At 29.6% G+C, this 15521-nt stretch overlaps 1 protein-coding gene across 9 annotated transcripts in view; it reads right to left on the bottom strand.

Annotated features, from left to right (window-relative positions):
- LOC130961000 (uncharacterized) overlaps positions 1-15104 on the bottom strand; it is a 38162-nt gene extending 23058 nt beyond the window's left edge. For 3 of the 9 annotated variants that reach the window (XM_057886586.1, XM_057886588.1, XM_057886589.1), the window contains exons 1-7: positions 14841-15099; positions 14364-14492; positions 13365-13445; positions 11758-11797; positions 9517-10279; positions 7969-8253; positions 7568-7788 (exon numbers count right to left, since the gene is read on the bottom strand). In XM_057886586.1, coding sequence (XP_057742569.1) covers positions 7568-7788; positions 7969-8253; positions 9517-10231 — 1221 coding nt within the window. In that variant the 5' untranslated portion in view covers positions 10232-10279; positions 11758-11797; positions 13365-13445; positions 14364-14492; positions 14841-15099. Of the gene's footprint in view, positions 1-7567; positions 7789-7968; positions 8254-9516; positions 10280-11757; positions 11798-13364; positions 13446-14363; positions 14493-14840 lie in introns of all 9 variants that reach the window. The other 6 variants (XM_057886593.1, XM_057886594.1, XM_057886592.1 and 3 more) reach the window with 6 other exon arrangements.
- Positions 15105-15521: the final 417 nt, after the last annotated feature.

The raw sequence follows: 15521 nt of genomic DNA, 5'->3' as shown, positions 1-15521 counted from the left end.
TCCACAAAAATTATTACAGATAAAATTATAAAAAATTATATCAAATTATACTTATCATAAAAAATTCTATCAAATTATAAATTACTAACTGAATCATTATTATAAATTCAAAAATAAATTAAAAGTTTTAGATCAAAATGCTACAACAACTTTTATGCTATTTGATAGAAAAGCAAAAAAAAAAAATTATTAAGTACAACTACCTTAAATCTAATTACACTCCAAGACAACAATGATGCTGAAATACTATCCCAATTGAAAAATTTATACAATCTCACACTTATATTTGTCATCAAAGTAAATGATTTTAACTATGCTCTCAACAATACACTATTATCAAGACATTTGTTTCAACAAAAAATAATGAAACTCAACTCCTATTACAACAAATAAAACAAGTAATACAACAAAAATTTTATTTATTTAAGATATCATTTACGTTACTCATTTATATTTTTCATTTATTATAGGAACTAATTTTACCAATACTAATAACTTCAGACTTAGATGACATACAAATTAAGAGATTGAAGAGGAAAAAAAGTAAATAAATCTAAGACACATCTTTAAATGAAAAACATATATACAAAGATAAAAAAAATAATAAAAAATATATACAAGTCAACCATTCAAAATAAATATGTCTCCATAAAAATAAATGACATGATGAAAAAGAAACAACTTCAACAACAATCAAGAGGACAAACACCGTATAAAAAAAATTAAATCCGTTAATTAAAACAAATCTAAAATAAAAACAACAAATAAAGAGATAACTTTGTACAATTTTAATATAAAAAATAGTTGAATTACAAAATATTTTAAATAAAAAATATATCAAATTTAATATTTATTTAGATATATTTTAATTAATTTTAAATAATATATTATTTATTAAAATATATTATATAATATCATTAATTTATCACCCGCGTATCAGGCGAATCTTATTCTATTTAAAAATTATTTTGAGAATAACATATCTATCTTTAGTATAAGAATGGGTACTACTACTAACTCTTATACGTGTCATAGTGGGTAAAAATGATATTATATAGTTATTTTGAATATAGTAAAATTTCTTTTAGAGTTTTGGAATATGATATTGATATAATTTTTAGAATTTTTTATATTAAATATTGGTGCAAGATTCTATTTTTGCAATAATTTTTGTATGCAAAAATAGGGAAAATAACAATTTTTAAGCCAGAAAACTAAAATAACCAACAATTCACAATAAATAAAAAGCGAAACATCCAAAACTAGAAATAATAAAATATCTAAAATTCTTTAAGCCAAACAATTTAAGATTTAGTGTTTAGAATTTATGTTTAGAATTTAAAATTTAGAATTTAACGTGGAGAAAGTTAAAAATTTTAAATTTAAGATTTAGAGTTTTAGATTTACAATTTAAAATTTAAGATATTAATGACTGATGGTGTGACGGGCTGACAATTCATATTCTATTCGCGAGTATCCAATTCGATCCAATTCGTTCGGGTAGGATAAGTTATATATTTTATAAAAATTAGGTATACAGTGAAGGAAGTAAGTGTTGAATCCATAACTTCTTTCATATAATGACTCACAATAAATGAGCAACCACTAAACTAATTAGTTAATTTAGTAATTTAAAGTACTAATTTTTTATTTTATTAATATATATAGAATTTAGAATGATTGAATTTTATATTTATTTTGAAAAAAATTGATATTTCTGTGGATAAGGTAGAATAGGATAGGGTTTAAAATTTTAGGATGCGGGTAGAGTTAAGGTTGAGAGATTCTCAACCGGCGGATAAGATAGGTAGAATTTTAATAAAATTTTTAACCGACGGATAGAGTTAAAGTAGAGTTCAAATCCTACCCTACCCTATCCATTGTCAACTCTAATGTGACTGGTGACGACAGAAGTAGACTGTGGTGGTTGCCAGCGGTAGAAGTGGCTTGCGGTAGTCTCCAAAAATGAGGATCCACAGCGGCAATTGTGGCAGGCAGGCAACGGTGATGGTCGGTGCGGTGGAGATAAGTTACTTGTGGTGATAAATAAAATTTTGGTGTTAAAAAAAATAAAAAAATAAAAAAAGATAAAAGTAATTTTAAAAAAATTGTGACTGTATATTTATTTATTTTTAATTATTGTTTGATATATTGGCTGATTCCTTTTTAGTTATTACTTAGTATAATTATTCTTATATACACTATTAGATATTATTTACCTTTAATTTGCGTACATAATATAAACTGTTAGTGTATATATATACGTTGTACTATTCCCGATAGATTTTCATTAAATCTGTTCCATTAAAATTGATTCTCAAGGTAAAACAATATCGTAACGGAAAGGTAACAAAACTAATGATAAAATTTGTGTTACAATATTGTGCAAAGTGTTACAACATACAAATGCAGAGAAAAAATGAGTACTTTTATTGATTAATTCTGTTATAAATAGGATATATATACATGTATATAGCACAGGAGTCTAACTATTTAGTGAAGGAATGATACTCTAACTAACTAATCAATTACATTGCAGATAAGCTAACTAACTAAGTTACATGAGTCACTGACTATTGGTTAAACTAGTGACTAATTAATTTAGATGATCTATAATATCTCCCCTCAAGTTGGCAGATAAAGATTTATCATGTCAAACTTGGAAATGAGATTGTTAAATTGAGCTGGGGTCCTGGCTTGGTGAACACATAGGCTAGTTGATATTGCGTCCAAACATGAATGAGCCTAATAAACCCTGCAACCACCTTTTCACGCACAAAGTGGCAGTCTACTTCTATGTGCTTAGTTCTCTTATGAAAAGTGGGATTGGATGCTATGTGAATAGCAGATTGAGAGTCACAAAACAGCATAGAAAAAGGAATATCAACTTGAAAGTCAAACAGGAGGCCTTTCAGCCATGTGAGTTTAGCAGCAGCTACTGCCATGGCCCGATACTCGGATTCTGCGATGATCTGGAGATTGTGGTCTGCTTCTTCGATCGCCATGCGACAAGGGAATCTCCAATGAATACACAGAACCCAGTGATACTCCGTCTAGTATCCGAACAACCTGCCCAATCTGCATCCACATAGGCCATTAGTCTCTTCTTGGAGTTTGCCGAAAAAAGTAAGCCTTGCCCTACGGTGCCTCTGATGTATTGCAGCAAATGATGAAAGGCATGAAGATGTGCAGTGCAAGGTTGGGACAGAAGTTGGCTAAGGGTGGAGACAGCGTAGGTGATGTCCGGGCACGAGATGGTGAGGCACATCAATCTCCCTATAAGCCTTCTATAGCTTGCGGGATCCTTGAGTAACTCCCCATCTGAGCTACTAAGCCTTAAGTTGGGTTTCATAGGCAAAGAGGTAGGCTTAGATTCAGCAAAATTGGTGTCTTTAAGGATGCTGAGGGTGTACTTACGTTGGCTAAGAACAGTTCCCTCATCTGATTTTGCCAATTTCAAACCCAAAAAATACTTCAAATCACCAAGAATCTTCAATTTGAAGAGCGATTCCAATAACTTTTGCACCTTGTACAGCATGTCCTTAGATGGACTGGCCAGGATAATGTCGTCAACGTATACAAGGAGATAGACTGTTTGGTCGCCACTACCATAGATGAAAAGGGAGTAATCGCTCCTCGATTGTTTAAAGTGGTGGTTAAGCAAAGCTGAAGAGAATTTGCAAAACCATTGACGGAAAGCCTGCCTCAAACCATAAATAGACTTGTTCAACTTACATACAAGTCCAAAATTTTTGGAATTGTAGCCGAGAGGTAGGTCCATATATACCTCTTCGAATAAATTCTCATTCAAGAAGGCATTGTTCACACCCATTTGAAGCAAAGACCATTTGTTTATGGCTGCCAACGACAGAAGCACTCGAACAGTGGTGAGTTTTGCCATAGGTGAGAATGTTTTCTTGAAGTCTATACCAGCTTGTTGGGTGTATCCTTTTGCAACGAGTCTAGCTTTATATCTGTCCGTAGAGCCATCAGCTTTGCATTTGACTTTGTAGACCCATATGCATCCAATGTTGTGTTTGCCAGTAGGCAGGGACACCAAAGACCAAGTATTTGTGTCTTCTATGGCCTGGAGCTCTTCATCCATTGCTCTTTGCCATTCTAAAAACTTGACTGCTTGATGAAAGAAGGCAGGTTCAGGGATTGCAGCAACGTTGGCAATGAAAGCACAGCGATGTTGAGAGAGATATTTAAAATTCATGTGGTAAACATTGTGGCATTGATAATCTTTGAGGTACGGAGGTGGTCTTGATGGTCTAGATGTTCGGCGAGGCTCAGTGGTGGGAATCGCCTGAGATGAAGCTGGGACTTGTTGAATTTGTGGCTCTACATTGGTGGTAGGTGAAGAGGAACTAGGTGTCACATCGGAAAGGCAAAGAGGCAATGACCACATCAGGAAAGATATAAACAATAGTGCTGGAAGTCTTAGAGGATTGTTGAAATGGAAACTCAGACTCCACAAAGGTAACGTCCTTCGAGATAAAAATCTTCTTAACGATTGGATCATAGAGCTTATATCCCATGTAGCCAGAAGGATATCCAATGAAAACTGACCGCGCTGCACGTGGAGAGAATTTGTGTCATTTGAAAATGAGGGTGGAAGCATGAGCTAGACAACCAAAGACCCGTAAAGAATGGTAGTCCAGCTATTTGGAGAATAACTTCTCATACGGTGAGCTATATTGAAGGGCTGGACTTGGCAATCTATTGATTAGAAATGTGGCAGTCAGAACACATTCGCCCCAAATTCAATTGGAGCCTTAGATTGGAAGAATAGAGCCCGAGCCACATTGAGCAAATGCTGGTATTTTTGTTCAACTACGGAGTTCTGCTCAGGCCTTTCGACACATGAGAATTGATGCACTATCCCTTTCGAATTGAGGTATTCGGTGAGGGAAAGTTCACTTGCATTGTCCGATTGTATTTGCTTCACCTTAGTCTTAAATTGAGTCTCAACCATATTGAAGAAATTGATAAGAGTATTAGCAGCATCAGATTTATGTTTCAACAAGAAGGTCATGTGAATCTAGAGTGATCATCCACAATAGTAAGAAAAAATCTCATATTATTATATGTAGGGACACGATAAGGCCCCCAAATATCACAATGAACCAAATAAAAAATGGCAGAACAAAAGGTACTATTTGATTGAAAGGATAAACGCCTAAGTTTGGCTAATTGACACACATCACAATTGGAGTGATTGAATTTTAAGGGTGTTGAAGACAAAATAGAATTCAACTTATTGAAGACTTTTCAAACGTATGATCTAATCTTGCATGCCAAGTAGAGCTACTAATAAAAGGAACTAAATGACAATTATCAACATCAAGAGAGGGAGCATGCATTAAGGATGGTGATTGCAGAGCAAACATATCATCAATTTCATCACCTCTGCCAATCACCTACTTGGACAACATTACTAATGGCTAATGCACGAATTTTGGTATGATTAGGTAAAGCAACAAAGTGGTTAGATAATGATTTCGGGTCAATTAGAGAATTAAAGGAGTTGGTGATATGAGTGGTAGCACTTGAATTAACAATCCAGGCACTTGGAATTGCCTTTTGGTTCATGTAACAAGAAGAGAACACTTCACCTGCACATATCTCAGGTTTAATGTCTTGAACAGCTTGTTGTGGTTGAAGAAGAGTCACCAATTGGTTGTATTGAGCTACCGTGAGAGAGAAGGGAGAGGTGGGTGATAAATCTTGCACTTCTGGAGCATGATTCACTTGAACCACATGATGCACCTGAGGTTTGGGAGTCTTGTTTTGCAGATAGCCTGGTGGATAGCTATGAAGGTGATAACACTTATCTTCAGTGTGTCCCATGAGTCCACAGTGAGAGCAAGTTGGACAATCTTTCTTACTCTTTGGCTTAGAATTTTGATGCATAAAGAACTTCGGAGACTGCTTGACTGCGAATGCCATGTGCTGGCTAGGTTGAGGAGAAGTAAGTGCCCGTTGTTTCTCTTCTTGTAAGACCAAAGAGAAAACTTTGCCAATTGAAGGGAGGGAATCTGATAACAAGATTTGGCTTTAACATTTGCCAAATTTTCATTGAGCCCCATGAGAAACAGCATGACATATTCTTGATCGAGGTAGGTTTGAATCGATTTGACACCACCGCAGGAGCACGAGACCAGAGGCTTGAAGGTATTGAGTTCTTCTTAAAAGATCTTCAACTTCGTGAAGTATTGTGAAACAGAGAGAGAGCCTTGGGTTAGTGATATGAGAGATCGTTTTAGCTCAAAGATGCGAGGTGCATTGCTTTGAGAGAAACGAGTCTCCAGGTCCTGCCAAAGGAAAGCGATTGAACCCGCGTAGATCATGCTCGCAGCAATGTCCGTGGAGATCGAGTTTAGCAACCACGTCGTGATGATGTCGTTGGTGCATTGCCAAGATTCTGCAAGCACGGGATGAACAGTTGGATCTGATTTCTGCAAAGAACCATCAATGAAGCTAATCTTGCGTTTGCACTCAACGCAAGACGCATCGATCTGCACCACGAAGCATAATTGTCTTCTTGGAGTGGTTGAGAAACAAGCATGAGTCTTGGATAATCGCCGGACTGAAGCGAATAAGCCTCGCGAATCGGCGAGGACTGTGCCGGAGAGTTCGAGTTGCCTTGAGAGGGATTCGAATCAGAGATTGTGGACATCTTGATCAGAATCAGTGAAGCAAGCAGTTCGAAAAAGAAAGGAAGGAGAAGAAAATTGAGGCAAGAAAATCGGAAAATTTTTCCGAAAAATCACAATGAGAAGGAAAGTGGAGCGGAATCGTGAAGAGAATTCACTTCTGATACCATGTTACAATATGCAAATGCAAAGAGAAAATGAGTAATCTCGTTGATTAATTCTGTTATAGATGGGATATATATACATGTACACAACACAAGGGTCTAACTGCTTAGTAAAGAAATAGTACTCTAACTAACTAATCAATTACATTGCACAGAAGTTAACTAACTAAATTATATAAGTGACTGACTATTGACTAATTAATTTAGATGGTCCATAATATAAAGTAATTTTTATACGAGGAAGGTGTGGGCGAAGTACGCATGTGAGAGAAAGAGAGGTGTAATAATATACACTTGTATTGACATACCGAGAGGAGAAAGAATAAATCATTCCCAGCAATTTCAATGTGACTCAAATCATATACAGGAACGTTTGAATTTGATCAAATTAAACCTATCAATTTTTATTTTTAAAAATAAAATATTTTAAAAGTTTATAATACTGAAATCGAACATAATAATCTTTTTTCCAAAAATAAAAATTTTTAAAACATAAAATTGTATTTAACATTTTTTAAAAAAAATAAAAAAAATCTCATAAACAGATATCGAATCCAGTAATTTTTTATTTTATTAAATGATCTCCACATCTTGAGAAAAACATAAAAATACCAATATCCATGAAATTTACATATTTTATATTAGTCCGATCTTAAAGATTTTTAGTCTAATATTTGATGTAGATATACATAAGTAACGGATAGTTGGCTAAAAGTAATATATTTATAAATAATAGATTCTAACCTTTTTTTTGAACAATTTTTTGGCATCATCATCATCCTCAGGTTTTATGGCATCCACAAAGATAATTGAATTTGCATTCACATTCATCTGGTATAATACTTGTTTTGCCTCGGAAATTAGTAAAACTTTGCATCCTTTTTGATTCTCTTGTGCTGCTTTCCCTACTTGACTAGAACCACTAGAGGTGTCTTCAATTTTTTTCCCTGTTCTCGTCTTATGATCTATACAAAAATATGGATATAAGTATTGAATACAATATATGTGTATAATATATAAATATGATAATAAAAATGTTGCTTACAAATTTTAAAAATTTAATTAAGGTATTATCTTATACAAATATATATACGATATGCGTATGCAAATAAAAATTAAAATATATGTGCATTATAATTTGGTACCTTCTGTTATTATTGATTTTTGAGTTCTCAAATTTTTTCTACCACTACTATCTATTTCTGACTTTTGTTCAGCAGTCTTTGTCTCTTCCTTAGTTTGAGCTGCTCCAGAGGGATTAGAAGATTTTATTCCTTGTTTGAGAATGAGATTCTTCTTGTCATCGCCACTCTCTGATGAAATTCCCAACTTATCCAAATCCATTTTTGCATACATATCATCTAAGATTATAAGGGTGTTTTTCCCTTTCTTCAAATTATCTCTTATGCGAATAGCCCTCGCATACTCACCTACGTTGTACAATTATCATAGATATAAAATACAAAAACAACAGAAGAATTTATTTTTTCTTTAAAAAAAAAAGTCAACCCCAACAATGCCATCAGACCTATTTAGGGTCTCTTAAGGCATATCCATCAAAGATAAAGACTTAGGAGAGAACATTAATAATATTAGATAAAAAAAAAAAAAGTATCGAGAGGCAATAATTATAATGTACAATGTGTTACTTTTAAAATTAAGATAAATGTGAGTAAATTTTATTTTTATCTCATATTGGGCCAATTAAACAGTCTATTGTACATATTATATAGATGTCCTATTAACTCCCTAGTAGGACTCTTAGATAAATATTTATATAAAAATATTTTTATGTTAAGATAATATTTAAAAATTATTTAATATAATATATATTAATATATTAATTATTATTTTTATATAAAAATATCTTCATATAAATTAAATAATGACCATAATATTAATCTAAAGAAAAAAATACCATATCCATAAAAAAAAATCAGTTATCAAATTAGTTATTATATATTTATGTGAAAAAATAAATGTGTTATTTAATTTATTTTTAATATGTTTTTAGATTTTAACACATATTTTATATAAATTGGTGACGATTGACTTAATGATTTTTTTTTGCCACACAGTATTATTGTGTAAAGTATTATTAAGTTTAACAATATTCTAGATATTATGTTTGTAGATCTGTCCCAAATTCTTACTACAATAATATTTTTATGAAACAGGCTAAAGCGTGGGTTACCCAGTTATAATGTCTGTATATATACAATAGAAGAAATTTGATATAGTAGTATTTTTTGGTGACTGATCTAGTAGTATTTGATACATATATTATGGTGACTTAATTGGTACAGTAATATTTTAAATCGTATATTATTTAAGTAAAATTAGAAAAAGAAAATCAGAAAAATAGTCTAAAAAACGTTTTTTAATTAGTGGAAGTAGAGGTAAACATGTCTTTTAATTAGTCACCCAAAAACATGTCTTTTAATTAGAGGGGGTTGAAGTGGGTGTATTGAAAATAATTTGTAAATAAGTTTAAAAAAATATTAAATTGAGGGAAAAGATACCAAAGAGCAAAGAACGTTGCAAAATGCAACTTAAACAACTATTTTAAAAAAAATCCACTCAAACAACATTTGAAAATTCACCGTCTTTTTCTTTGTTTGAGCAATTATTTAAAAATATAGTTGTTTGCGTTTATTATAATTTATAGGTATAGAATATAGATAAACACTTACTCTCCTCTTGCAATGTTATTCCGAGCATGTCAGCAATCTGGCCTTGAATTTTTCTGATGTCTGGATTTTTGCCCACATTTGCCATAATGACCATATCAAATAACTTAGGTTCTCGACTTTGAAGTGTGTTAATAGCTTTTATGACCAAAGTAGTCTTTCCCATACCAGCTAGGCCGTGAACACCAACCATTGTAGCACTCGAATCTTCCAAGGCTTTCTTGACATCTTCCATGTTTTGTTTTCTTGAATTAAGCTCTTCATATTCAACAGAAGGAAGCGCATAACCCATTGAAGAAGGTGGGCCCTGCCAGCGAGATATTCTATCACGCTTCTCATTTTGCAAATTTTCAGCCTCTTCTTTGATACGTTCGGCTATTTTGCTTTGACGATACCTTATGTCTAAATTTTGAAATGGAAAAGCAAGTGCATACCCTGCATTATTATTATGATCTTCTTTGAACTTATTATATTTAACAACAATTTCATCCACACGAGCCAGCCATTCTAAAACATTATCGTATATCGCTCTCCCATATCGTCCTTCCTCTTCCTTGGCTCTATCGCGCACCTCATCTCTGTCATTCTTGAGATTCTCTACAACTTTGCTTACATCATCGAATCTTTTCTCGTAATCCCATACATAGTTTACTTGCTCTGTTAAGAAACCGGCTACTGCATCGAACACACGTTCTTGCAAAAAGTCCGGTATAGACATGCTTTTATTTCATCCTTGCTTTTTTTTTGTTTTTGCTACATTTTTATGCTACACAGATGTAAAAAGATTCAATGAGAAATTGAAAATGTATAAATGATGAAAATGTAAAAAATACTCCCCCGATCTATGATATCGTTTTATTTCTATTTTTTAAAGTTTCAAAATATTTATTTCTAAGGGCCTAATAAAGCATGCAATAAAGGCTAGAACCAACAACGCTCTTAAAGTTTATGTTAGTCTAATTTTAAGAACAAGTCTCTAGATCTAACCTTTTTTTATTACTTTGAGTTAATAAGCTTATATTATTTATCTGAAAAAGATATCATAACTGTCATCTAATCATTAATTTGTAGTTTAAACATTTTTTTTGGGACTAAACATTTTATTGTTTATTGTACTTAACATCATTTCATAAGGTAAATGATAAATGCAAAAAGTACGTAATAAATTATTCAAATTGAAATTTGACAATAATGATAGATATATATTAAATTATAAAATTTCTCTAAAAGTAGTTACACATATTAATAAGTAACTTATTTCATGAGCATCTAGTTTCCATTTTCAATAGTTTATTTTATTTATATATGAGTAATAATGTTTTCAAGAATAAGTTTGAAAATGAAGCAACAATTAGTAGTCAATAATTAGTCAACATAAATTATATATATATATATATTAAATTTTAGATATATAGTATGTTTTTATAAATTTACATTTGTTTGACAGATTTACATAAAAAGACAACTTTTTTTGAAAAAATACTATGTGTACTCAAAAAATTAGTTGTATTTATATATAAATACATATGCTGTTTAATTTATTTTTTATGTATATTTTAATTTTATATATATTTTATATAAATAATTAATTTAGTAACTGATTTTAATAAACACTTAACATGATTGTTATTCAAAAGCATAAGCTTTGTCCAAAATGAATAAATTTATATTTCAATAATCATGCATTAAATATTTTGCAAATCATAAAAAGAAATTTACATCACCAAATATTTTTTATTTTATAGTAATACTTCAAAGTAATCCCTAAAAATTTTTTAGTCCTCAATAAATTGTAATTACTAAATCAATTCTCAAATTTTTATTTTGATAAACAAATCAATCTCCGCATTAGATTATTTGTTTATATAAATAGACTGATATGAGAATATAATTTTAAAAGTTTTTAAAAATTATTATATTATTTATTAAATAATTACAAAAATTGATTTACCTAACTTTTCACCAAAATTTACTACTATACATGAATATTAATATATCTAATAAAATAAAATATTAGAGACTAATTTAGTGATTAAAATTATTTGAGGATTAAATTATCTGACTAATAAATATTTATTGGGGTCTAATTTAGAATATTACTCTTTATTTTATATTTGTCTTACAAAAAAAATATTGACTCTAGTATTATTCAATTTTACATACAGTTATAAATTATGTCTACAATTTTATCAAATTTTTTGAATTACAAAAAAAATAAGAGAGAGAATAGAAAAAGATAATTACCATCTGAAATAGAGCAGAATAGATCTACAATCACAAATCACTACATACACAAAACCGAGATGAATTGAACGTGAGCCAGCTTCCATATATAAAACAAAAAGTCCAGATAATTATTTATTTGATACTATGCATACAAGATAAGATTAATGATAATAATATGGAGAATAATGCACCCTCTTGTTTTAGAAAAAGTTTAAAGACTAACTATAACATAAGTTGATTTTCTTTTATTTTTTATTTTAAAATTTAAAAATTAAAATAATAAATTTTATTTTGTAACGAATTTATTTTTTAATTAGTTAGAGTTAATTTCATTCTTAATTAGTTTTCTAACAAAATTGTTTATTTTATTGTTTTAATTTGAGCATAGCATAACTAGGATTCGAATTACTGCTTGATTCATCAGAAGTTGAAGTTAGTTAGTTATTAGTTATACGTAAGTCCATGTATGTCGTCCTACACAAATCTTACCAATTTGCCAACTCATTTATTACTAATACAACATATACTTTTTTATTATTTAAAATAACAAAAATATTATATATACACTAAAATCAGTCACTAAAATTAGTTACTAATATATTTATGTATAAATATATGTAGTTTAATTTATTTTTAATATATATTTATATTTTAATATATATTTTATACTGATAACTGATTTTAATGACTGATTTTGGTGTAGAGATATCATTATTCTTAAAAAAAATATTTTAAGTCTTGTACAATAGGAACCGATCTCACTTAGCATTACTGTTTAATAACTTAGATAGATGCCGTGTAACACATATATACAATCTCATACATACTCTCGTGAATTAACTTACTTTTGAGTTTATTTGGAAAAAAAAAAAAAGAAAATAGTGGGCTCCAATTTGTGGAGAAATCTGAAATCTCACAAAGAGAGAACCAAAACCATCAAGGGTGTATGTCGGGTAAGGTTTAAGTGGCTAAGGGAGTAAGGGTACAAAATATAAAGTTGTCTTCCATTATTGAAATAAAGTTATGAATTGTGTGGGTGGCAAAGATTGGAAGGGGTCCCATATATCTTATCTTTTTGCTGTTATTATTAGTAGTGCATTTGAGAAATTCTTTTAGTAATCCGTAAAAAATCTCTTCTAATTTATTAAAACACTATAAAAATTATATATTTTCAAAAAGTTTTAGAAATCAAAATTTGATCCTACCTTTTTATAAATATAATTAAAAAATAGATATATTTATTTTTAAAATTTGGTAATTTTTACTAAATGAATACTATTCATAGATTTTTTTTCTTAAATAGCAAAATAAAAACATTTAAAAAAATAAAATTTTAAAATTACATTTTGATCCAATTTTTTAAATAGTTATCCAAAATATTCCTATAAAAGTTTAGTAGCAAAATAATTGATTAATCTAACAAAATTACAAAAACGAACTCTCAAATTTGGATTGTCACTTTCTTTAATTAAAGATCAGCATGTTCTGAAAATTAATAAATAAAGAACAAATATTAACTTACTAGACTTTTACTCAAAAAACTCTTATCTATAGGAAGTATAGCAAACTTGTTAATATTTCCCATCTCAATTGTCCTTCCAACCAAATACTAAAATAATTACTACCTTCTTTCCAATTTTCTTTGCCTCTCTATCTCCTTCCTTTCAAACCAACAATAGATAAAGGGTTGCCTGGGAGGCTGGAACCTGAGGATAAGTAAGGCAAATTAAATGAGCAGTACTCAACCATGTTAAATAATATGCAATTGTGCTCAATTGCTCGCCAATAATCTCTACGGATATATAATATTGAGAGAAAACAATTTAAAATTATTTAATTTAATTTAATATTTATAATTTAATGTACATAATATTTATACATTTATTATATCTAATATTATTAATTTATTAGAATAATAATTAATAAATATAAAAAAATTTATATTAATTTAGATTAATTTTTTTTATCGCTCAGACATTCTTATATATAATCCTATCCTATATACACATAATACTCACACATTCTTGTCCATAATAACAATCAATCCCATTAAATAATTAACAGGGTCTAACTAACAATAAATTAATAAATATTTTTAAATTATACTTTATATTAATTAATTATCATTAATTAGTAATTATTTAAATTTTATTTTTTAAAAAAATACAAAATTAATGATTATTAATTGCAGTTATTTAAAATTAGTTGATTAAGAGTTGTTTACTTATACCAATAAATCATAGTTTAAATGGCATAATCTCTCTATACTCACCTAAAGATTGCAGATTCTAGTCTCACTCCTAATTTAAAAAAAATAAAAACAAAAAAATAATAACTTTAAATAATAAATTCTAATGTCCTTCTAATATAATATTTCTCTAAAAGTTATTTAATCACATTCTTAATTCTAAAAAAGTAAGGTGAAAGAACTTAATACAAATTTTAAGGTAATATAACTTCTATTTTTATGTGAAATATTAAGTATTTCTATATTTATTTTCCATTTGAATCAATATTAGTTAACTTTTTTTCCATTAAAAATATTCATCGTTAGCCATTTTCTTTTCTTTTTTTTTTTTCCTATCATTAGATTTGCTTGGGTACTAATACGGTTAAGAGACTACCTTTCTGAGTGAGAGAAGAACATCACTCATCATCTAGGTTTCTCTCCTCTTCATCAATCCTTCTTATGTCACTGATCTTTTAGTAGTGTTTCCTTTCTACAAGCATGTGAGCATGTCTCCCTCTTTTCTCTTTATACATTTTTAGAGGTTGGAATTTCAAACACAGGAAGAAAAGCGAGAATGATTTTAAAAGTAAAGTGTAGTCTATTTTGTAGTTCAAATCTTTCTTTTCTCGCTTTCTAAAATACCAACTCACTAATTACGGCGTAAATCTATATAATATCTACTTCAACACTCTCTTATTATGCAATGAACTACAATAAATTAAGTAAATATTTTTTTAAAAAGAAACGGTATAATAATCCATATGCATGCTCCGATCCTCCTTAACCTTTTGGCAGATTAATTAGTATAGAAACTAAGAAATTAAAGTCAACATGGTATAAACAAAATCACAAGATATATAGAGAAACAAACCTCCATCAGCAGCTAGAAGATCCTAATAATGAGGAAGGCAGAGAAGAGAAGAGTAAAGAAAATGGCTACAGAGAATCATCCCAAATTCCAATTAAGTTCCAACAATGACTTCACGGCAGTGAGAACAACAACCTACGGTTTATAGCAAAACTAGTGCAGAAAAAGTGAGAAATCATAAGAGTTGTTGTATTTGCTCAATTATTGATTAGTAATTATGTTTACGTACACAATGACTTCATGTAATTATATTCATTTACTGTAAAAGATATTTTTGTATTTCATATTAGCGTTACTGCTTACTAGTCAAGTCCTATTATATTAATTCTTTTAAAATTTCAAAGTCATGATAATATTTGATTTTCTCTTAATAAAATCAAATAATACAAATAAATAATAAAAATAAAATTGAAAAAGAAAGAAAAAAAGGAGTAAGAAAGTGTCTCCTAAAAAATTTAGTTGCTAACCAAAATATTGTTGAAAGATTTAAACAGTAACATTTTTTCAATAAATTTAAAATGGTGACAAAAAATACCCCGACATGAAGTAATTTCGTTGATGGTCTATGGGGAGTGAGGACTCATTGGTGGTTGTTACATACACAGTGACTTGATGGTCATTTACTGTAAAAGATATTTTTGCATTGGTGAATTATAAATTTGTAGATATGATTTTTTGTTCACA

The sequence above is a fragment of the Arachis stenosperma genome, chromosome 2, assembly GCF_014773155.1.
Source record: "Arachis stenosperma cultivar V10309 chromosome 2, arast.V10309.gnm1.PFL2, whole genome shotgun sequence".
NCBI lineage: Eukaryota > Viridiplantae > Streptophyta > Magnoliopsida > Fabales > Fabaceae > Arachis > Arachis stenosperma.
This window is presented reverse-complemented; position numbering and strand designations above follow the sequence as displayed.